This window comes from Diadema antillarum, unplaced genomic scaffold (assembly GCF_040938485.1).
Source record: "Diadema antillarum isolate AM-2024a unplaced genomic scaffold, OU_Dant_1.0 scf00000027, whole genome shotgun sequence".
Lineage (NCBI taxonomy): Eukaryota > Metazoa > Echinodermata > Echinoidea > Diadematoida > Diadematidae > Diadema > Diadema antillarum.
The window spans coordinates 1,966,145-1,989,284 of NW_027270916.1; the positions used below are offsets into that span (position 1 = coordinate 1,966,145).

A 23,140-nucleotide genomic window follows, 5' to 3' on the forward strand; every position below is an offset into this window, starting at 1 on the left:
ATGATACTCTGCACTCATATCTCTCCAAACAAGAGAGCAATATATCTCTCTACACTAACTTGCAACAATTAACAATGAACACAGCTCTTCAGTTACCTGAAAGAATAAAGGCAAAAGCCTACCCTTCACCTTAATTTCTGCCATGGTACATCAGTGATTGTGTGAAATGTCGTTTCTGCGGTGAATAATAATCAAGTGTCTGCAACGTTTAGGGATGCAATCATATTTTTTCCCCCCAATTTTTATTATAATCATTGCAACATGGTTGCTGGCTAGGTGCGCTTAAATTCCTGTCAGTTGCAACTCTCGCATCACTGACCGGACCTATACAATAAATGATGGGAGCATATCCTGGTTTATATAATTATATAAGATGGCTCCACTGCAACACTTGGAGCACAGCTACTCTGGTATACATTTGATGTACAGTGTACTCTGGGGCTATGTTCCTAGGCTACACAGAGACGGATCCAGCAAAATTATGTTCAGTTGGGAAAGATTCAACACACCCAACTCTATGACCACTGCTTCACACCTTTAATAGAAATCACGGAAGTCACTGTCATTTTTGCTGTACCAAGTAAATAAAAGTCTACATTTTTCACGAGTGTGCAAAATGGATGATGTACCGGGTAAATGCTGTACATAACTTAGTCTTTAATACGACAGAACAAAATCTTGTCATCTACCTTACATCGAACTTACAGAAAAACGGAGACTTCATAGCTCCCCAACACTCGTTTTCTGTAGCCAATTGATGGATCATAATTTTTTGTCCCTCCGTAAATGGGTATTTTTAATTGAATTTGGGGTTAGCATATGAAATACAATCTTGCATGTCTGATGACAAGACTCTCCATCCCCTCCCCACCCCCCCCCCCCCCCCCCCATCCCCCCTCCCTCACCCCCATCTCCTGGGTCTGAATGTGTGTTAGCAAATCCCATGATGTGGTTGTGACAATATAGCACCTCCGAATGAAGAAGGGTATCTGGGAAACTTGAAAAGCGCTATCGTACACAAATGGTCATCAAATTGGCAACACTGTCAGCTGCTTGCTTCAGGAGTTTTGGGATGCCATCTCTTGTGGCATCTCTGCTAGCACTTTAACCGTGCTGGCCGTTCAAATGAATGTCACGAGGAGACGAAATGAGCGACGAGAGGTCGCCACTAAAAAAATAGCAGTCTTTGTTTCACGGTAAAAAAAGATCAAGTATTTCAAAAATATCATCACGACAATCACGCCATTCCATCGGAACCAAACTCATCGACAAAAACTTGTTATTGCAGATAGTAGCAAAATATTCCCGTCACAGCTCAAATTCACGTAGAGTAAACCAAGTTCAAAATAAACCTTTCCCCTCCTCCTGAACGAGCATAGGCACTTCCCTTTGGCCAAAATGGAAGAATTTCTTGCATCAAATAAACAAACAGAATCACACCAGACAACATTTATGCCTTATATCAAGTCGTGTAGAAAGCTGCATCCATAACTCCATGACATTTTACCCCTATGGTGAAATTCACTGCTACTGGACTTGGGTTAAAAATGACTGCAATGTCTTCTTGTTTTTTTCTCTCTTTTTTTTAAAAGTCAAATGGCATTCTTGCTGACCTAATCTTGTATAAAAATCATGTATTTTGCTCAGCAAAATGTTAAAATAGAAATATACACAGACATTTACTTCAGAAGTTGCACATATTTAAAACTGTGAACACAGACTTTAACTACAGCTAAAGGTTTTGTACTTATCTCAAGAGACATTCATTATACTGTCGTATCACAGTTTCTTGCATAAGATAGGCGAGATGATTCTGATTACACACACACAAAAAGACTGCTTAATGGAGTCCAGTCATGTAATCATCTTAATCTTACTTATGTTATTCACACACGATGCTGCATATACATGTGTTTGGGCACAGACTGCTTGTGACTTGGTTTGCTATCACATTTTTGATAGGCATTGGTGACACTTCATCATGTGTCTCTCAAATTGTACAAACACTTGCATCACTGAATGTTAGCAAGCGAGAATAAACAGTGCAGAGTGTCTGAAACCTACAAGAAGCATCATATCGGTTAAATTGATAATCTCTCTACAAACATACTTAATCTTCACCAGCAGACTTCGATTCCTGAAACAAAGCAGGATAAAAGGAACCTTTGAGTAACACAGAGAGAGAGAATAACTTAATACATAGTGGAATTCATACACATCTTGCAACCCTAAAATCAAAATAAATCAGAGCTGATTATATCTAGATGCAAACAGGCAACAGCAACACATTCTTCATCTAAAAAGAAGAAGAAGAAGAAGAAAAAAAGAATACTTAACATATGTTAAACTGCAAAATATTTGCTCAACCCTCCCTCACGAGTAAAAGGTGCCTTCATTTTCTGGCAAGAGCATATTACTATAGGGTGATTTTGCACAGGCAGCCATCCTACTGTGTGTTCATTACTGTTTCAAACACTTGGGGAAATAGAATAAGTAAAAATAGAAAAAACAACAAAGTGAAGATCATTGCAGTTGCATGTACATTTTGCTGATGGCTCTTTTTTTCTTTTTTTTTTGCACTTCCATTGTTGCACACACACAACACAGCTGTGCACCCATTCAGACCATGATTTTCAGCATGTTAATATTCATGCAGAAGCTTTCAAATTATAGGAATTGCACTTGGTTATCATGCTCATTTATGCCGCTTAATTCAGACAATCACACCTTAATGTGCAGCACCATGTATTTCACACCCATCACATTGCGTACTGCCATTGGCAGAATGAACATGCCAATCTCTACTTCTACAGTTTGCACATTACTCAGAGGCCCGTTTCCCTACACAGATCAAATTCATGACAGAGGCATTTTGTGAGGACCAACAGTCTCTGTGTCTTTACTCTAGCAGCGAGATGTAACACTAACTTTAAGATACTGTGGATGTAAAAGGGGCTGATGGCACATACATCCAACCATTGCTTTTATCAATTTCAGCATACTCTGATCACCTTATTGAAAAGACCATTAAATTTCCTCCTTTTCCCCAAATTTTCTTCCCATCCATAACTAAACTGACATCTTTTCAGCATTTAAACTTCCTTCTTCAATTTCAAAACTACTCGAGGCTGTGGAGGAGATCACAGAGCCTACTAAAGCTTTTTCATTGGCAAAGACTGCACACTGCAAGAGACCGACCCTCACCGACTCAATGTGCAGAAGTTTTTATCTCAGGCAAGATCTTACTGTCAACAAGTTCACTTCAGGTCATCACTATTGCCTGGTGTGTCAAGCACTGGAGATGTAATCCTGCAGAATGATAAAATTCTGGAGTACTCATAAAATGAGGAAAGCATTGTCACTGGCTTGGGTAGACATTGGCAAGACCTCACAAACAACCAGATAATAGGATATTCATCCCCTTTGTGGGGTGCAAACACTGGGAGTTGGAGAATACAAGGTGTTCAGAGATGCTCAGAACTCCACGTCATGGTGTCTGAACTGGTCCCCCTGGAGACCACTGCTCCTGGCTTTTCGCTTGTCTTCTATTTGATGCAGCACCATTGCCGTGTCCACAAGCAGGGACTCAAAGAGGGCATCAGCCAACTGCATTTTGACAGACAACTCATCCTCATCGTAGTCAATCCACTCGGGTTCTTCTGCCTTGAGTTCATCGATCAAGATCTCATCAACGTGGTCTTTCTTTTTACTGAGTTTGCTACCTGACAGGGCAGTCTCCTGTCTAGGCTTAGAGACGAGTCCTGTGAGAGACAGAACTCTGTCGCCAACTGCTGTGGTCATCTCTGCTTCGTTGCGGGGTGGCTGCTGGAAGAAAAAACGGCGGGGTTTGCGCTTGGGTTTCATCCACGGGGGCTGGACGGTTGGTTCCTGCTCTTGGCAGATGGCTCGATAGACCTCACCAGACAGAGTGAACATGAGATGCTTGTATGCCCTGCGACTCGTGCTTTCAATGTCAGTACCTTTGGTTTCTGAGCCCAGGATCTCCTCTGATGGTGCCAGGCTGGCGACAGGTTCTTCAGTGAGCACCCGTTCATGGAAGACTTTGACAGATTTACAAGCAATGTCTTTCACGTCTCTCACATTGTGAGGCACTGCATAGAATGGTTCCTCAACGATTTTCTTCAAGTCGAGCTTGGCATTTCGCTTGGCAGCTACCTTCGCCTCCTGTGCAGCTATCGCTGCTGCGCTCTCCTGCTTCTCATCCACGGACATTCGCTTTGGCACTTTAATGATGCTCTGGCTTTTTGGCATCGATCCAAACTCGTCATCAAACCATTCCTGGTCACCAAAGAGGTCAGCTTCTAGGAGGTCTTTATCCAAGGCCTGGAGCTGTTCCAGTTTTTCATTGAGGGCCTCTGGACTGACACTTCCCGATTCACCAAAGACAGGTGACCCTGGCCTTGCTACAGGGATGGTGTCGTTCCCCAAGCTTGATTCTACACGCACCCTGTTGATGAAGATGTCATCGTCAAGTGGTGCAATGTTCTCGATTCGCCTCTCTGGACTCTTGTCAGGAGTGTAAGGAGTCTCTGCTCTAATTTCAGGGGATGTAACCTCTTCTGGTGATCTACTCTCTGGTAATTTTGACCTGCTCTTCTGCTCTACTTGTTTCAGAGTCTGATTGGCTAGTTTGATCTTTTCATTCCTCTCTCTCCGAAGTCTGAGCAAATCGCCGATGGCCTCGTTCATTAGTGACTTTGCAATGGAGTCTGCTTTCTCATTTGCAGTCTGTTTCTCTGAGACTTCCACCACAGACTTCTCAACAGGCACTTCTGCATGCTCACTGTCGCTTCGAGGGGATTCAGCAGACACCAGCATACTGAAGAGGCTTTCCTTGGACTGGGACTTTTGTCTCTCTGCCTCCTGCTCATCTGACTGCTGCTGTTCAGCCACATCCAGCATGGCATCAAAGGTGTCCCTCACCACAACCTCAACCAGGTGGTCGGTGATGGAATTCACCAACTTGGTCTCGGCCTCCTCTTGCTGCTCCTCCTGATCCTCGTGGGGCAGCTCTTCGATGTCGTCCGGACCTCCACGAGGGGTGTCAAGGGCTGAAGCGATCTTGAGGTGCTCGTCGTGAGAAAAGGATTCGACAGCTTCTGCAGCATTGCTGATCAACTTCTCTAGTGCATCATCATCAATGCTTCCGACTGACGTATTGTCATCCGTCGCTTCCTCAAGATTGTCCTCAGACCTGAGAGACACCAGTTGGGACAGTGATGGCTCACTCTCTTTGTCTTCATCCTTGCCAAGTTCCTCAGCTTTCTCCTCCAGGGCAACGCCTGTGTGGACACTCCCACTCTTGATGGGATCACTCTCAGAGACAGTTTTGACAGATGACTGGCTTGGAATGTCTTCTTCGATGAGCTCTGATGCCTCCTCTTCATCATCAGAAACTGGGGTCACCTCTGCCGGTTTAAAGTCTTTGGGCAGAGGTGCCACCCTGTCCACCGGGGCAAAGATACCGTAGTTGGGCTGGCAGATGAAGTAGGACACACCCTCTATGGATCCATCATTCCTTCCTACGGCATCTCTCAGCTCAACACCTGCCCACATCCCCGAGGCAAACTCTGTGGGACCCTTGAAACGAAGTGTTCCCGGCTGCTTCCCACTGATGAGTACTTCATCTCCAAGGTGAATGTGTGCAAGAACCTGAAAGTTGAAGAAGGAGCAAAAGAAAAAACAGGAAAAGGAATGAGTCTAGATATGTCTTGAGCTAGGTGCACACTCCATCAATTGACACTATTTTTTCCCCCACCAGTTCTAACTATGCTTGGACGTAATTAGAGGTAACTTATTTCACATGAAGCTTGATCACACCAGCTGAGCTGGTGAAATGTGGAGGGGATTATGTGCTCTTTCTAAGCATGGTAACAAACACTGTGATACACATACCGATCAACATATATCATATTTTGACAAAATGTAAAATCCTTTTTATGCTTTAAATTAGGAAGCCAGTCATGTCTCACTTGTACAACTTGGAAATATTTAAAAGTGAGGTAATTTGCCACCACATTACAGCAAGAAAAGTTAGTATGCACAATTGCATTATCAAACACATCTTTATCTGATAAGAAAAGGCATTTTCAATTCAATTTCCATGCTACATTGTGAAATTTTGTCACTTCTCTGACTCTCAATTCTGTCACACTTGCCAACCCCCCCCCCCCCAAAAAAAAAAAAACAACAACAACAAATGCTGTGATGTGGTATAATAGTAAATCACAACTTTACAGATTTCAAGTGAAAATTGTACTAAACATTAATGAGAAAATATCAAAGAAACCTATTCTTCCATTTCAGAGACTAGGGAATAAGTGAGCTCAGACAAAACACCTCAAGATATAAAGAGGTGGAGAGGGATATCCAGCACAAATCACAGCAAAGCATGCTGCTGATTTAAACATTTGAAATGATGTGATGATGTAGGTTATCACAAAAATACAAACTTACTGTGGGTGTTGGTTCTGGAACATCAGTGGTTAATACATCCGTGGGTTCATCAACAGCCGGAAGGACGTCAAAGGTTGCATCTTTGACGTCATCCTCATCTTCTTGTCTCTTTGGGACTATGGTGGCTTCAGGATGATCTTCCTCTGCAGCAGGCTGCTCTGGGGTGTCCAGAGTCCTCGGTTTGTCTTTCAGATCGAACACCAACTGTCCTGAGTGTGCACTGTGGCTGCTCTGTGCGATGGACACCTCACTCAAGTGCTCACTTATGTCCTCCTCTGTGTCTGATCTCGACTCTCGATCCTTCGACCCCGAGAGGAAGGAGTCACTGTAGCTGGCATCAGACCTTGCACTCTGTGATCGTGGAGATAGATGGGATGATGACTGCGAATAGACGGAGCTGGTAGCAGATTTGGCACTCCTCAGAGATGCATCTTCCGGCGTCTGACTCACTGGTGCCTTGGCAGTTGGCGATAAAGGTGCTACTTGGGGACTCTTTGGCAAGCTTGGAGACTCTGCAAGATGGTCGCTTATGGCCTCCTCGCGATCTGATTTTGGAGATGTTGGAAGAATCATAGGCATCTTCGCCGACTCCTCCAAGGATTCTTGAGTCCTTGCGCTAGCCGCAGAGATGACCTCTTCCGGAACTGAAGAGGAGATTGAAATGTCCCTATCAAAGGTGTCGTCGTCCCCAGTGTCTGGTGCCGGGGTGTGTTTCTCTGAGAGCGCTGGACTGGAGCTCAGAGCCACTTGGCTGATATTTGCTGGACCAGTCTCCTCTGCTTCCTTTCCATCTCCTGACAGTCTCCCATCAGGTATCGGACTGATGCTCACATCAAACGCATCTTTGGCCCCTGGTTTTTCCTCCTCATCTTCTTCCTCCTTCGGCTCTTCCCTTTGCAGCCTCTCCTTGATCTTTCGGTGGTCCTCAGAGTCAAACTTTTCAGAGTCATGTACACTCTCCCGGTCAGAAAAGTCACTCCTGATACTGATGTCTTCCCCGATGCTACTGCTCGCCGAAATGCTGCGATCCCTGGAAATACTGTGAGGAGACTTTGGGCTCAGTGCACCTGAAGAAAAGGTGACAGCAAAAAAAGGAGATGTTACTGAGTTACCAATGAATCATACTTTTGATGACCCCTTCATTGGTTCTAATCATGAATGTAATGAATTGGACACTTTCATATGAAAGTACAGCACAGCACTGTTATGTGAAAGTTCAATCAGTTTTAAACCTCCCATCAAACGGTCACTCACAAGATACAACACAGTGACCACTTTCAGTAAGGCTATACCATTTGAGTAAGGTTTATAACTACAGCACAGTCTTTACAGTACCTTGTATTCCTAATTAGAATGTTTTTTATTGATGTAGGAGAGTTCACCACAAATGGCATCTTGCAACATCAAATATCTTTAAAAACTTCAAGTATCAGCGTGTCAGTCTCACAAAAGCAGATTTCTTTAATCTTATATGTGCACTTTGAAAACACTAAATAATACATACTAGTATCAAATATACACAAAAAGCGCCCTACTTGGATTGGAGAATTATTCTCACCTTCATAATGCTGGGTGCTGGGAGAGGAGGTATTTGAGAAGTCCTTGCTTCCCGGAAGATTGGCTGGTCTCTCCTCGCCGACAACTCCCTCAAGACTAGACCGGCTGGATCGGCCACTCTCCGACCCGCTGAGGACCCTGACCGATGCCACGCTCCTGCCCTCGGAGTGGCCATCTTGGCTGCTGTCGGAGGCTGTCCTCTGACGCAGCGCCCTCGCATGGCGAAGGGAGTCAGTGCCCGCCTTTGGCTGTTTGATCTGGGGTTTGGCGGTCGGCGTCGGTAGAAGGGAACCCTGTAGTTTCTGTTTCCTGGACTCTTGATCCAGCTCTGATTTGGTCTTCTCAATAAAGACGTCGTAAGTCTGTGGACATACAACCACACATACAAAACCATGTAATCATATTACATTGAAGGCTCATCATCAGTATTTACAAACATACATACACAAATCAAAAATCTGGAAGAAAAAAGAAGAAGAAATAAATAAAGTGGACAGTAATGCTGATTCCAATATGAATGTAACATGCACACATTCATTTCTCTGTTCATTGCTGTACTCCATGATTGTGAATTTAACTATTAACAAAAAAAAAATAGACTCGTTAAATGTATACCGTGTACAGTAATTCATAAATTTATGAACAATGAATCACTGTAGTTTGCGCCAGCTAGTGTGAGAGAGATAAGGGCCCTGTTTTATGAAGAGTTATAACTGATTATATATTGTTTTCTATCGTGAGTCTATGGTAGCCTGTGTGGTATGGAAATTTATAATCGATTGTATGGAAATTTATAATCAATTTATATCTTTTGATAAAAAGGGTCACAAGTTTATTATGTTATTGGCACACATGTTTTATCCTATGTAATGAACTATATGCTGACAATACACAAAAAGATGCAGGTGCAGTATGACGAATGACACACTCCAAATACACGCATGAGAGGGTTGGATGGCTTACCTCAAGTTGCTTCTTGAGGCTGGCCTCCTGGGCCTTCAGCTTCTCACGGTTGAGTCTCTTCTGCTGCTTCCTGAGCCGGTCTGCTTCCATCTTGCGCTTCTTCAGCGCGTCCTTGAGTGCCCTCACGCGTCCCTCGATGTCGCTCTGGTCAGAGGCAGTTTCTGAGGAGCAGGGGATCACAGAAATATGGCAGTCATTGAGACAATGTCATTTTGACAAACCTTAATAATGTATTAGCAAAATGATTTCAAACAGGACTTAATATTTCCCAGACCATTCATCAAACTGATTAGATTCAGGGAGTGATAACCTCCCTCCCCTTCCTCTTCTTAGCACTGTTTCATCATACATCACTTAGGGAGTGATGACTCCTGTTGCCATTCAACAATCTATGCACGTACAGTGCACTCCCGTTATAACAAAGTCCTCGGGATCGGCGGTTTTCCTTGGTTATATCAAAATTCAGTTATAGCCGAACAGTAAAGCACTTCACGATATATAGCTGAGAATTCGGTGGCCTGAATACTCACTTCCTTGTAGACAGAATTTAATTATAACCATGTTCATTGTAATTGGAGTGCACTGTATGTCATTCTGTTTCTGCATGGCTTTCAGGTTTCTAAACACAGTGATGTACATGTGGCTGAGAAATGCATCTGATATGCATCAAACATATTCAATTTCTGGTGTCATAGAATCTGCATACAAGCTGCTGACATCAGTTTCAATGATAAAACTGACTGAGGGAAATAGCAATAGACTATAGAAACATTCGGACTAACAGGTGGGGACTGACACTAGCAACAACAAAACTGGGGCTTTACCTGACATAGTCTGTGAGAACGACTTCTCGGACTCTGAGCCACTGTCAGAGGGATGCCTGCTCCGCTGGGCCGGGTTGAACGGACTCTTTCTGGATGGAATACTGCCACTGCTGCCCAGTGACTTGGGAGTGGATGAGCTGAGGGCTGTGGCTGGGAGGGGCGGGGACGACGACAACACCTTTGCACCCCTCAGCGAGGACTCCGCCTTGGACGGGGTGAGGGTGTGGTCTGCCGACTCGAAGGAGTCACTACCATAGTCCTGCAAGGCGGAGGCTTCCTTGATGGTGTCATCGCTCGACAGGTCTCCCCCTTGGTGAGGACTCTCGGTGGCACTGAGGGTGGGGGACAGCACAGAGAGTGAAGTGGCATGAACCTTGGTGTGGTTACACTAACCTTGAGAACGAGTGTTTGGTATCAAGAGCACGCAGCACTCTCCTAATGAGCATGTTGCAGTGACTGGATTCTAGAATCCATGGCTCGCAATCAAAATTGGCATCTGCCATGCTGTGTTACGTAGCCTGTGCTGCCAGTGTGGCTGTGCTAGTATGTGTAATTATGAGTGATTGGCATGTGTTCTGAGACAATGTGAGGTAGGCAGTACTTTGCTACTTAAATGCATTATGAGCTGCATTAATATCTTATCCACAGGAAATGCTCCTCAGTCAGCCTTTATCTCAATGTAAGCAAAGTGGTCGGCAGTCAAGGATGACTGGAATCCAATATACCTTACGAATGTTGGATGCCTCGCATGGAAACTATGGCATTAGAGAATTATTTTATCCAGCAGGTACATAATTCTGAATGCACTCTTCTTTGCTGTTGACCTTCTAGACCATGCACTATTTATTAATTTGTATCCTGAATGATTAATACAAAACCAAATTTCACACACATACTAAAATTGTTGAAAAGGGGACAGTCAGTGCAGGGGGGTGTTTCATCAACGTTTGTCATTGTCGGCGCTGACCAATTTCAGCAAAATCCTTGGTTTTGATTGGCTGAGATGTTCTGGTCACTGACTGTTACTATGGTGATTCAAGTTGTCAGCGCTGACAAACGTTGATGAAACACCCCCCAGATGTTTGTATTTATTGTGCCTTACTATCAGTAAAATTTCCTGCACAGAAAATGTATCTTGTAGACAAAGAAGCTGTATTTGAAATCCCAAACAAGAATGCAACAAGTTGGTGGGAAGGTGAGAGAAGTAGAACAAATAATGAGAAAAAAGTATGGTTTTCGGGGTCACCAGATGCTACACAACCCTTTATACATGCCTGTCAGACCGAAAATGGCTCAAAAATGTGATTTTGTGTACAAAGTCCACGCAAATGGAGTTTTCTCACCTTATTCAAAAAGATATAATTATTTTCACGTTCATTGGCTGAAATCAATTAATTTTAGCATAATCATGCTTGAAATAGGGTCTGTCATAAATTTTGCAAAAGAAAAATGATAAAACAAAAGATTGAAAAATAAAGAAATACATAACAAATTCATGAAACAATACAATACATAAGAAATTAATTTTGATACCAGATTTTTTTTTTTTTCAAGTACATTGTTGGGAGTACTACAAAGAATGCTATCACCACAAATTAGGATTCTAGGAGCTTTATTTTAGAGCAAAATGTATGATTTTATGCATACATTAATTAATATAAAGAAAATTTCAATTTCAATTTCCCCGAGAATGGGGGGTGGGGGTTGATTCAACCCTCCCCAGGACAAAGAACAGCCCAAAAAGCCCGGCCTGTTTAGGGTTAAAGCTTATCATTTGTGTGCTCATATCTAACTGTACCTATTTCACATCCTTTTATTGCCAATGTGATAAATACACTGCTCTTCAGGAATCAATTCTTCTTTCAACAAAGCCCTTCAAATCCACAATTGCCGGTGAAGCTCGCAATGACACTCACCTCTTGCTGGACTGTGGTTTCTCCGCCGAGATGTCCTCGTTGATGCTGCTGTTGGGCAAATCTTCTGCGATGGAGGCGTCACTGTTGCTCGCAACTTTCCTCTCGGATGAGGCAGACTTGGGGCCGCTCCTGTGCGACTCGGATTTGGACTTGGGGAGGGACACTTCCGACTTGACGCTGCTCTTGAAGGAGAAATCTTCTGAGATGTCGTCATCACTCTGAAGGGTGTAAAATTATGGGGTGACAATAAATGCAAAATTTCTAAACCATTTCGGCAAGACTTCTTATAGATGCAAGTGGAGTTGCTGTTTGCAGAGTGAAGTATCAACAGCATATTTCAGCCAACTTTGCTGGTCAGAATATGAATATAAGGGTCCCTTGGATAGGAAATGAAATGGAGGTTCCCTTTGTGAAAGTCACACCCCCACACGTAAAAGATCCTGCTTCATTTATTCATCGCAAAGAGCAGGGTGCATAACCCGGTGAAGTGGTCCGGCCCAATCATAATATGCAACTGGACCCCATGTTAGACTAACTAGTGTGGCTGAATATGGGCTATCCAGGCAACTCGTTTAGATGGAAAACGAAAATGAGCAAATAAACTTAAATGCGTTCCTGACATTGGGGTCCTACCTTTGCATCTCTGCGTGTTGGCAATGATGAGAAGGCGGACGAGTAGCTGTCTCCATCTCTGACGCTAGCCTCCGGCTTGGCCCTCTCCTTGCTGTGTCTGTCAGCCAGCTTGCTCTTGCGCTGCTTGGTGGCATCCCACAGGTGGAGGACCTCATGCTCCATGCTGGCCACGTGCTTCTCTTCCTCATCCAGCCGCTGTTTCCATGCCAACAGCTCCTCAGCATTCTTTCTGCGCTTCTTCAGCTTCATCTCACGCTTCATGAGCAGTCTGTTTTGAAAGAAGACAGAAAAAACACATCTGAATATGACTGGCATGGGTAATATTACTATTATTATGAGATATCTATTAGGAAGAAAAATGTATCACCAATATAAGTAATTATGCATCACACATTAACATTGAATGCTTCATCCAAGAGTCAACTTTTTCTCACAACTAAGTGAAACAAACTGAACAAAATGAAAGACACAGTATGCTGTTTCTTCAGATAAATTAAGTATTGAATGTCTCCACGGTGAATCATAACTGTTACACGTTAATGTTGAGATATGAACACTTCAGAATTCAAAGACTCCTATGATATAGTAACAAACATTCTGTGCACAGAATTTTACAAATTTTCATTTGATACATATGCTGAAAGTAGCCAGAGCTGAAAATAAACGAGTCAAATTTGTTTGAAGGACACGCTGAAAGTAAACTAAAAGTGTACAGCCAGGAACATTTCACTTTGACTTTGCCGGAAACAATGATGACAAAATTCATCTCTCCTGAAATTTTAAGAGGATATTGACAATAGTTATATTGATGCAGGTGTTTGTTGTTGTTGTTTTTTATACTGGCTAGGTGCAAAGAGATGCAGTCAAACACAGAATGAGAACTCACTTCATGCTGAGAGGTTGTTGCAACATCTTCAGCTTCTGCATGACTTTTGCCTGCTTCTCCACAGCAGCTTGGTCTTGAGGAGAAGCCCTCTGGGGACCCACGGGAGACGAGCCGCCGGGCAGGAGGGACGACGGGTCCACGTTGGAGTCGGACAAGCCCAGCATCCCTCCGTCCACTGACTCATCCTCGCTGCTGGCCTGGATGGAGGAGGCGTTGGGCGTGGCCGGCGGTAGGTCCTTCAGCTGGTCCTTGTAGCGGGTGGCAGCCTTGCGTATCCTCATGATCTCCTGCTGCTGGTACAGGAGCCGCTGTCTCTCAATGCTCGACTGTTTCTGGACAGTCAGCAGCCGCCTAATCTCCGCCTTCAGGACAGATCACCAAACATAACATGATCACTCACTATGTGTACTCATTAACAGGACTTTGTGGTGTGGCTTCTGTTAACAAAACTTATAACGTGATGGTCAACATCACAGAAATTTTAAAAGAGATTGTTTTAATATGTATTTTAAAAAAAAATCATATGTGAAACACGACAAAAACACTATCACTGTGTGATACTGAAAAATCAGTATCATTTGACACTGTAGTGACAACAAACAAACAAAAAAGAAGTTATGTAAGTACCTGCTCTGCCTGTAGCTTAGCTAGCAGGACCTTCTGTCTTTTCCTGAGGTTGGCCACGCCTTCCTGGTCATCCTTCTCCTTGTGTCTCTTCTTCTGGTGCTCCAGCCACTCAAGCTCTGCGTTGGTCTTATCCACCAACACCTACAGGCAAAGCAAAGCATCGACTTGTGAGATCTCTAAAGACAGGTAACAAGAGAATGACTTATTCTATAAGAATAATGTGCTCTATCCTGGAGCTGATGGTATCTATCCGTTAAGCTGGAAAATATATTGGACATTTTATGGACAGCCAAATGATTTTTGGACTCACCTTTTCTCTCAGCCTAAGCAGAGTGACCTGCTGCTGTGACCTCGCCTCCTCTTCTTTCAACTGCTTTTGGATCACCTCGATGGTCGTCACGCTGAATGAAACCTCCTTCTCCGTTTGGACCGAATCGGTGGATTCGTTGACGTCTCTTGCACCCCCAGCATCCCTGACTGCGAAGCGTCTTGGGGTGCTCCTCGCATCTTTCTTGGCTTCCGTCTTGGGAGGCGATGGAGAAATCACGCTGGGGATTGATGCCTCATCAGAACCTGAATCATCAAAACTGCCCGAATACTGGTCCAGATTTGATTTGGTCTCGTTGACCTCATCCGGGATGCTACTCTTTGAGGCTGAACTCGCTCCCCGTGCATCTGACTCAGTTCGGATTGAGGAGCTGGCATTCCCCCGACTGACGTCCTCGTCGGCAGCGAGATCGCTGACGGTCGCGATGGAGTCACTCTGGTTCTGCTTCCCAGACTCATCGTCCAGCTCGAAGGGAACGCTGCTCATGGTCTTCGCACTCTTGTTGGAAGCATCCGAATGCTTGGAATAGGAACTGTCGCTGGCCGTGGGTATTCTCTGGGATGAGATGGTGTCGGCAGCTGACTGGGACGTAGAGGACGGTGTGCGAGACGAAGCCGAGGCCGTGTTAGTGAAATCCTCAGTGTAGCTAGCAGAAGGAGTCTTGGATTCCACACTCCTGCTTGGTGTTGCTGAGCTCACTCTGGAGTCACCTGTAGCTATACTTCTGCATGATGGAAAGAATCAATGGATTCATTGAGAAACTAATATAACACCAGCTATCCCGTTAACAGGCCCATGAGAAGCCCAATAACATAGGTCACATGCTGAAAATGACTTTAAAGAGGCAGATGAACAAAAGTAATTTCATTTAGTCAAAGACAGCGTCATAGACACTCTTGTGAGTCTGCCCGTATCATTATCATTCTAGACAAGCAACACACTTCTCACAGAAAATATGATTTACAACGTTTAAATGTATATCACATGGTAGCCACAAAATGAAGCTGTGATACATGCAATGAATCATTACAACACAATATTTACAACTGGGAACACATCCACAACTTGTCCTTCTCTAAACATTGGGGCCCATACACGAAAGGCATCCAGAGCATTCAACAGTATATTCTAATCCATTCAAAGTAAGATGTAAATACATCAAAAATGATTGACTTCAAAAATAGGATTTATCAACACCCTCCTAAAGATAAAGGACTTGGAAAGAACTTTAAGTATTCTAATACAGGGTGTACATGTGTGACTCTAAGAAGAAGGAAAGTTTGAAGTTCATGCTCTCCTAGTTCGGTGAATTGTGACAATGTGTGGCAGGTTGATGGTCTGAGGCCTACCTTGTGACAGGAGGTGGTGGATGCAGCGAGGCCTGCATCTCCTTCAGCAGGTCCCTCTGGTGGAGTCGCTGCTGCTCCAGAGCGGCACCCACAGCTGCCGAAGCCGCTGCCTTGGCGGTGTCTGCAGCCACTTGGCCTACGTCAACCTGGGGTGGGGGAGGGGCACTCACTGAGACCTTGTGTGCCTGTGTGTGAGACAAGAAAGAAAAAAGTCTTATTTCTTGTTCCGGCATGCAGTAGACTGTGTATAAGTTATTACTCCACATGGGTAAAGCGATGGCAGAGAAAGATTATAATACAGCAAAATGGACAGATGTGAGAGTTTAGGACAACATGCAGATAGCCACAGATTGACGCTGCTCATGAGACTTACCTCGGCAAGTTGCTTCGCTGCTTCCGCAGTCACTCTGGCTGCATCTGCCTGGGTCTGCAAGAGCTTCTGGGCCGAGTCCCTTGTCTCCGCTGCCGCGTCCCTCTTGGCCTGGACCAGGACCTGCTCTGCCTCGAGGGCTGTGACAGCAGCCCGCTCACGGACCTCTTCAAGCTGCCGGTTGGCCGCCTCGACCTCCTGCCTGGCCTTCAGGGACAGCAGCTGCAGCTCCTTCTCGTGGTCCCGCTGCCGCGCCTGCAGGATCTTGGCCAGCGATGAGCTCTCCTGCTGGGCCAGGGCCACAGCCCGGGAGCGCTCCACCTCGGACAGCTGCCGCACAGACTCCTCCAGGGTCTCCAGGAGATTCAGCTCGGCAGCCATCTTCAGCTGCAGGGTGCTGGGCGAGAAAAACTTGGGACCGGGTTGAGACATGGCCGACGATAGGATGGACGACTGCATGAGAGAGACAGAAAGGACAAAGTCATGAAGATCAATATCTACCACTTACATTTACACTGGTTATGTCACACAAGGAGTACACGAGAAACATTTACTCACTACGCGAGTCTGGGCCTCTGGCCTCCTCTGCAAATAAACTACAGCTGCAAATATCTAAATTAATGACTACAATGATTGCCTCTGTGGTGACAAATCTTGAATATGCTGATGTTACCCGTCATATGAAATGTACTATCTTATAAAACTCAAATTAACTCCATTTGAGATTCATTGTCTACAGAGTATTCAAATTCGTCACATGATAGAAAGGGTGAAGGGGAATTTATCACAATGGAGGACATGCAGGACCTAAATGCTCTGTCAACTTTTCTTTTCACAGGTGTTTATACTTTGTGTTGACATCAACAATAAAAAAATCATTAATCATGACATTGCTGTAAAAGTTGATACACTTTCACTCACAGTACTGCTGCTCTGGTCTGCTGCCCGTGACCGTGCTGAGAGCTCACTTCCAGGGTGGCTGATGGGCTTGAAGTGGTTCAGCACCTCCCTGGTGACTGGCGACTTGGCACTCCTACCCACCGGTGGGGACAGACCGAGGCTGGGGTGGGGTGACGTGGGTGACTCGGAAGGAGTTTTGGTGAGCGGCGACCTGTTTCCTGATGCTGCATCGCTCTTGGTGCCTTCACCATGAACTGACTCAGAGTTTGAAGATGTTGATTTCTGTAGGGGGAATGAGATGAGTTTTCTTCAACATATTTCAACAATGTACTTGAGATTGGCAAAATGAGCACCATCATGGCAAAAATTGACTTAAATTACTCTATAGAGACACATTGGAATCTTCGGGACTCTAAAACTTCCAAATATTGACTGAAAACAGCCCTGTTGCATAAAAAGATGTGCTCATATGCAAGAATCTAAATGCAATGATAAAGGACAACCCCATTTCTACTAGCAATTGCAGCATATACTGCAGTAACTCCCTTCTTCACCTTCAAGTCTTCGATGAGTGACCTAATCTCATCCACGGGAGACTTGTGGTGATCACTGACGGGGGACCTGGCGTCACTGGGCGGTGAATGGCTCCCTCTGCTGCTGGACGAGCGGGACTTGATCGACGAGGGAGAGCTCCTGGAGCTGGGCGGAGTTTGTGTGCCGGCATCTCGCAGAGAGAGGGGCCGAGGGCTTGGGGTGCGCGATCTTTTCTTCTCAGACACACTCAGGCTGATGGTAATCATGGCAGAAAATTGGATAGTTTAGAGATTAAAGCCTTCTTTCTATACTTGTTTTTTTTTGTGTGTGTGTGTGTGTCTGTGTCTGTGTAAAAAAAAAATTGGGGTTAGTTCAACCTTTGATGATGACATGAACAGTCTGTGATATCTATCTACATTAGTTGTGCAGCTGGTATGCCACGTCTAGAAAAGGTTAAACACACAAATTGTTGGCAGGATGAGCCAATTTCAACATACTTGCTGATAAGTCATGTGGTCAAATTATGTCATCTTTGGAAGAACTGCGATGCAATGCATCACAAATATTGATTGGATTGACAAGGGATATATGAAAATGTGGATGCTGGACATAACATTCTGATTGGTCCAAGTAAACAAGCAACACTGAAGACAATTTGGACTGAACATGTACACTTGTCTTAATAATATTATGCCAAGAACTCAAATGAGCTGACAAAGGAAATGACACTTAAATGCTCAGACGCTGACAACATCCAGTGACCGACTTTAATTCAGAGGGAAAAGTTGCTAACCTGTTCAAGGTATCAGACGGGGATGATGTCGAGGTCCCTGCTGAAGGGAATGACAGCGACCGGCCAGTTGGGGGCCTGCTTGCACTGTTTGTCTGTTCAATCAAACATAGTATTTGATGTTAATGTCACATACACATATATCTAGGTTCATTCAAACAAATGTGTAATACTGGTGATGCACTATACATCACTTGAGCCAATGACAAATGTGACTGACATACTGCATGAAGTAATCTCTCCAAAAAATTCCCTGCATACCTAAGACAGCATCAATATGTTTGATTTGTCATTACAACTCTACCACATGACACATACAATATAAATCAATGCATAGCTTACTCTACTTGAATAAAGCACGTTTGACAAAGAAATAATCCTTACATATCTTCTCATACCACTCTGACTGGAAAAACGCATGCACATTCTGAATGGCTAATATACAATAACGTTCAACAACAGGATGCAAGGGAAGGAGTTCTCACTTGAAACAAGACTCAAGTTTGTCCCCAATGCTATTAGGCCTCAGTGAAGTATGGTGATGGTCAATAGCTCCATAAATCAGGGGTGTGAGAGTACTTGCAGAAAAAAAGACAATCTGAAAAAATCTAATACTTATGGGGAAAAAAAAGTCTGAAGTGAATTAAACTGTGAAAATTTCAATGCATTTCAATTGCCAAAATGTCTGATAAGTGTGGCTTGGGCAGAGTAAAAAAATCTAAAATCAGATTAAATTCTGAACTCTTGCACCCCTGATAAAATGCAAAGTGATGTGTAGATGGACAATGACCGTCACTCCAGTCACTCACCTTGGAATGGCTGGCAGGGCTTGCCGTGCTGGCAATCTCTCGGATATTATCAGCTGATGCCGAGGCTGGAATTGGACTTCTTGCTACTCGAATATCTGTATGTTTGTTTTTTAACATAGAAAGAAAATGGAAAACGGGACAGAGCATAATGAGGAATCTAGGGGCATTAGCTGATAAGGCATCTTATGTACTGTATAATATATCGTGGAAAGAAATTCACTGAAGGTGCCCTCAAGTTGTATGCATGTTAAAAGGCAAAAGTTGATGGCAATACTTCTGTATGATTATCATGATTTGAAAGTTATCACCTGGAACACTCAAGTTTTATGCACTGCTCTGATAAAATTATTATCTGTACCAATATTGATTGAACTCCATTTCATAAAAATGCTAAATTTAATTTGAATTAAGAGATAAATAGCCTGATTGATGAACAAGGGAAGTGCCATAATGTGTCTCGCCCATTCATGTACAAGAAATTGTACGCGAATGGGATATAACAGATTAAAAAAAGAGATATAACAGATTAAAAAAAGAGATATAACAGGTAAAAAGAGATATAAATGGGTAAAAATTAATGGCAAAAAAGAAACATGCCATAAAGACTTAACATTGGGCCCTTAAAGTTTGTTGACCCCTGCCTGTGACCTTTGACCTTATGGTGATCATCCACTCACCAAGGGACATCTACCATCCAAGTTTGGTCACAAACGGACCTATGGATCAAAAGTTATGCCCCATAATAGAAACGCGCCATAAAAACTTAACATTGGGCTCTTAAAGTTCGTTGACCCCTGCTTGTGACCTTTGACCTTGTGTTGATCATCCGCTCCCCAAGGGACATCTACCATCCAAGTTTAGTCACAAACGGACCTATGGATCAAAAGTTATGACCCATAATAGAAACGCGCCATAAAAACGTAACATTGGGCTCTAAAAGTTCGTTGACCCCTGCTTGTGACCTTTGACCTTGTGGTGATCATCCACTTCCCAAGGGACATCTACCATCCAAGTTTAGTCACAAACGGACCTACGGATCAAAAGTTATGACCCATAATAGAAACGCGCAATAAAAATTTAACATTGGGCTCTAAAAGTTCATTGACCCCTGCCTGTGAGCTTTGACCTTAAGGTGACCTTCATATACTAAAAAATGTGAATCTTTGTATGACCCCTCTTCCCTCGAAGTTTGATTGCAATTGAAGCCCAGAGTAAAGAGTTATTGAAGTTTTTGTAGCGTTACGGACAGACGAAGGACGGACGGACGACAGATGGACAGACGGACGGACGGACGGACGGACGGACAGATGCCGCAGGCGATCCCTTAGTCTCCCCTCACCTCCGGTGGGCTCGACAACAACCAAACATGTGGTGCCCGTGTCCCTACTAGTTGTAACACTACTAGTGTCAAAGTAATGATGCTTTCATGTATTTAACCAGCAATAGATGTAGGGCGAAGATTAAACAAATTGAATATGCAATATCTAGTATCACACAATTCATGAGGAAGGGCAGGGAAGGGATATTGAGGGGGAAGGGGGGAGGGGGTGTATTCTCACCTCTTTGGCCCTCCTGGTACCTCTTCATGTAAATGTCAATTACACTCAGGCCATCATGATGGGGCTGGAATGAAGATTGCTCGCGACCAAAGTTCAGGTTGGTTTGCTTGTTGTCGTGGGGATGGTGCAACTTCTTCTGTGCTCGAGTTGGCAAGCTTTTGAACTGCAGGGGATAAATGGACAGAAGTGCAGAGAAAAACTGGTTAAAGATATTTCATGTCAAATATTTCAAAGTACGAAAGGGGTGGGTGGGGGGAGGGATTGCATTAATCTACCAATACAGCATCCCCAATGGAACATTGCCATAGCCAAACACACATTCAAGTTTTTCTACAAGAAAGACATTTCTCTCTTGCGACAAATACATCCTGCCACTAATGTTATGTCACTCTATCATGTTGTGTGTCAGGAGGACTAAGTCTTTGTCTGTAACATATTCATAGAAATAAACAAAAAATTACAATGAAGTTCACAAAAATGTTTCTTTTAAAAAAACTACCTTCTATTAGACACATAAACATTTTACAATTAGAAAAACACTTAAGTTAATGATAAAGCAGTATCCTGAGAAAGAATGCTGATATGCCCAAGAAACGGATATTATCAAAGCGGTGAGAAAATGATGCACCAACGCCATTCCCCAGGGTACTGTCATACCTTGGGTTACAGCATTGCGTTACGCCAATCTTGTGTTTGTACAGTTACACATAGCTGCTATTTTGGCAGCCAAATTTTAGCAGTCAGCTAATGATCCCAATTCCAATTTAGCCCTGTTACATCTCTTTATTTAACCATAATGATAATAAAAGTAATGTTTTCTTCTTTTTTTTTCGAAATTTGTTATCAAAATTTTGAAGAATAACTCAGAGTGAGAGCATCTCAATCCACGAGCTCGTACCATGATTACTTATTTTACGTCTACCTTAGACTGGTTATGCATAGTGCAGTGCTACTGTGTGATGAGCGCCCGTGTTATGATGCTGCTGTACTGCTGAACTCATTGTTGCAACGAGATTTTCTTCCATAAAGCCCTAAAAATTACTGCCACCCATTTTTTGGTAACCCACGGTACGACACTTTAAAAAAAAAAAAATTCAACAAAATGGCAGATTTCCATGTGATACCCCAGGGTATCAGAAACCGCATCAAATACTATGATCCCAGAATGTGACAATCCCCAGTCACTTTCGTGAATTACGCATTGGTCATGTCTATCTTGTCTACCTACTGTAATCAAAACAAGTTTTGACCCCACTTTGTGCAATCAAAGACACACACACACACATACACAAAAACAAAGTCATACACAAGGCAAGTAAGCACACAGCGGAAACATACAATGTACCACAATGAGTATGCGATGACTGAATCATCTATTCAGAGCTAAGCACTTTGCCAGCTCTGTGAAAAAAAAAAAAAAAAAAAAGGAAGAAGAAAAAAAAGGAAAAAAAGAGAGGATTTGATGGCTCATGGCCAAGTTTGTGATGGCTGGAACAGCTGCAGCGGCAAATACATGTATGAATCACACATGGAGGGGATCTTTAGGCAATGGCATTAGTGGTTTTCCTCTTACACACAACCCCATGTACAGGCACCACACACAGTGTTGAATGCTGTGGAGGCGATCCACTCTTTCAACCAAATTCCAATTTTATCTGAACGCATTCAAAATATGCTTTGACGCAAATGAATGTATCATCTATCAGTGAAAAACTCTCATTTTTCAACTTGTATGCGCAGCCAGTCATGATATCAACAATAGCCGATTCTTCAATGAGTTGGATTACATCCCTCTAAAAGGTAAAAAATAAGGTAAGCGTTCCCTCTAAACAACAAAAAAACCCATTAAGAATGTTGATGTCAACATAGAAAATATAGCTTGTACTCTCAAATACTAATTGTTCTGTTGATATTGCTAAGTGACAACAACAAAATATAGAAAAATATGACAATAAGCTTCAAATGCACATAAGTCACGACAAGTTTTGACCTCATCCTTGGTGGACAAAGCCCTTACCTTGGGTGTATACTCCTGATCCACTTCTGCCTCGCTGGACTCGTCAGACAGCGGACCCTCGCTCAGAGATTCCCCATCTGACTGGAGGGCACGCTCCGGCATGGGATGGCCGCTCGGCACTGCTGGTTTCCCGACTGCCGACAGCCGAATCTGGGAAAATTACACATAAAATATGCACATTATATGAAGGTACAGCGGGACCTCATTATAAAGAGGTTGGACAAAACCCTCTTATAACACGGTAATTTTGAAAATTCCAACTCTTTATATTTTTCTGTTTTTGATATAACAATGTAAATGACATGATTTTTTGGTCCTCATTAATGACCAGGTTCCCTTGTACTAGAACTAGTTGAGGAAATCAGGGGACAGGTTATAATTCCACAGGTGAACTTGGTGCAACTTCAATCACAAGAAGTACTTGCTTCTTCATAAACCATAATGGTCAAAATCTATCCGGAATAGTGCAATAGTGCATTATACTGATAACTTCTCTCTAGCAAAGGATGACCACATAGCATTCACCTACTGCCAAACAAACTATAAGTATTGGATCTATCTAGTTCAGCTCACTTTATGTAATAGGGAGAGGGTTTTATTC

General features: G+C 43.5%; 1 protein-coding gene across 1 annotated transcript in view; it reads right to left on the reverse strand.

Moving 5' to 3' along the window:
- Positions 1-3,215: 3,215 nt before the first annotated feature.
- Positions 3,216-23,140, reverse strand: part of LOC139735406 (centrosome-associated protein 350-like) — a 39,189-nt gene continuing 19,264 nt past the window's right edge. The window contains exons 11-28 of the mRNA XM_071646161.1: positions 22,540-22,689; positions 20,523-20,685; positions 18,964-19,058; positions 18,158-18,249; positions 17,385-17,616; positions 16,852-17,112; positions 15,934-16,383; positions 15,561-15,745; positions 14,194-14,935; positions 13,884-14,024; positions 13,257-13,618; positions 12,411-12,638; positions 11,738-11,953; positions 9,822-10,153; positions 8,998-9,158; positions 8,036-8,396; positions 6,478-7,544; positions 3,216-5,673 (exon numbers count right to left, since the gene is read on the reverse strand). Of these exons, the coding sequence (XP_071502262.1) occupies positions 3,475-5,673; positions 6,478-7,544; positions 8,036-8,396; positions 8,998-9,158; positions 9,822-10,153; positions 11,738-11,953; positions 12,411-12,638; positions 13,257-13,618; positions 13,884-14,024; positions 14,194-14,935; positions 15,561-15,745; positions 15,934-16,383; positions 16,852-17,112; positions 17,385-17,616; positions 18,158-18,249; positions 18,964-19,058; positions 20,523-20,685; positions 22,540-22,689 (7,437 nt within the window). The 3' untranslated portion in view covers positions 3,216-3,474. The remainder of the gene's footprint in view (positions 5,674-6,477; positions 7,545-8,035; positions 8,397-8,997; positions 9,159-9,821; positions 10,154-11,737; positions 11,954-12,410; positions 12,639-13,256; positions 13,619-13,883; positions 14,025-14,193; positions 14,936-15,560; positions 15,746-15,933; positions 16,384-16,851; positions 17,113-17,384; positions 17,617-18,157; positions 18,250-18,963; positions 19,059-20,522; positions 20,686-22,539; positions 22,690-23,140) is intronic.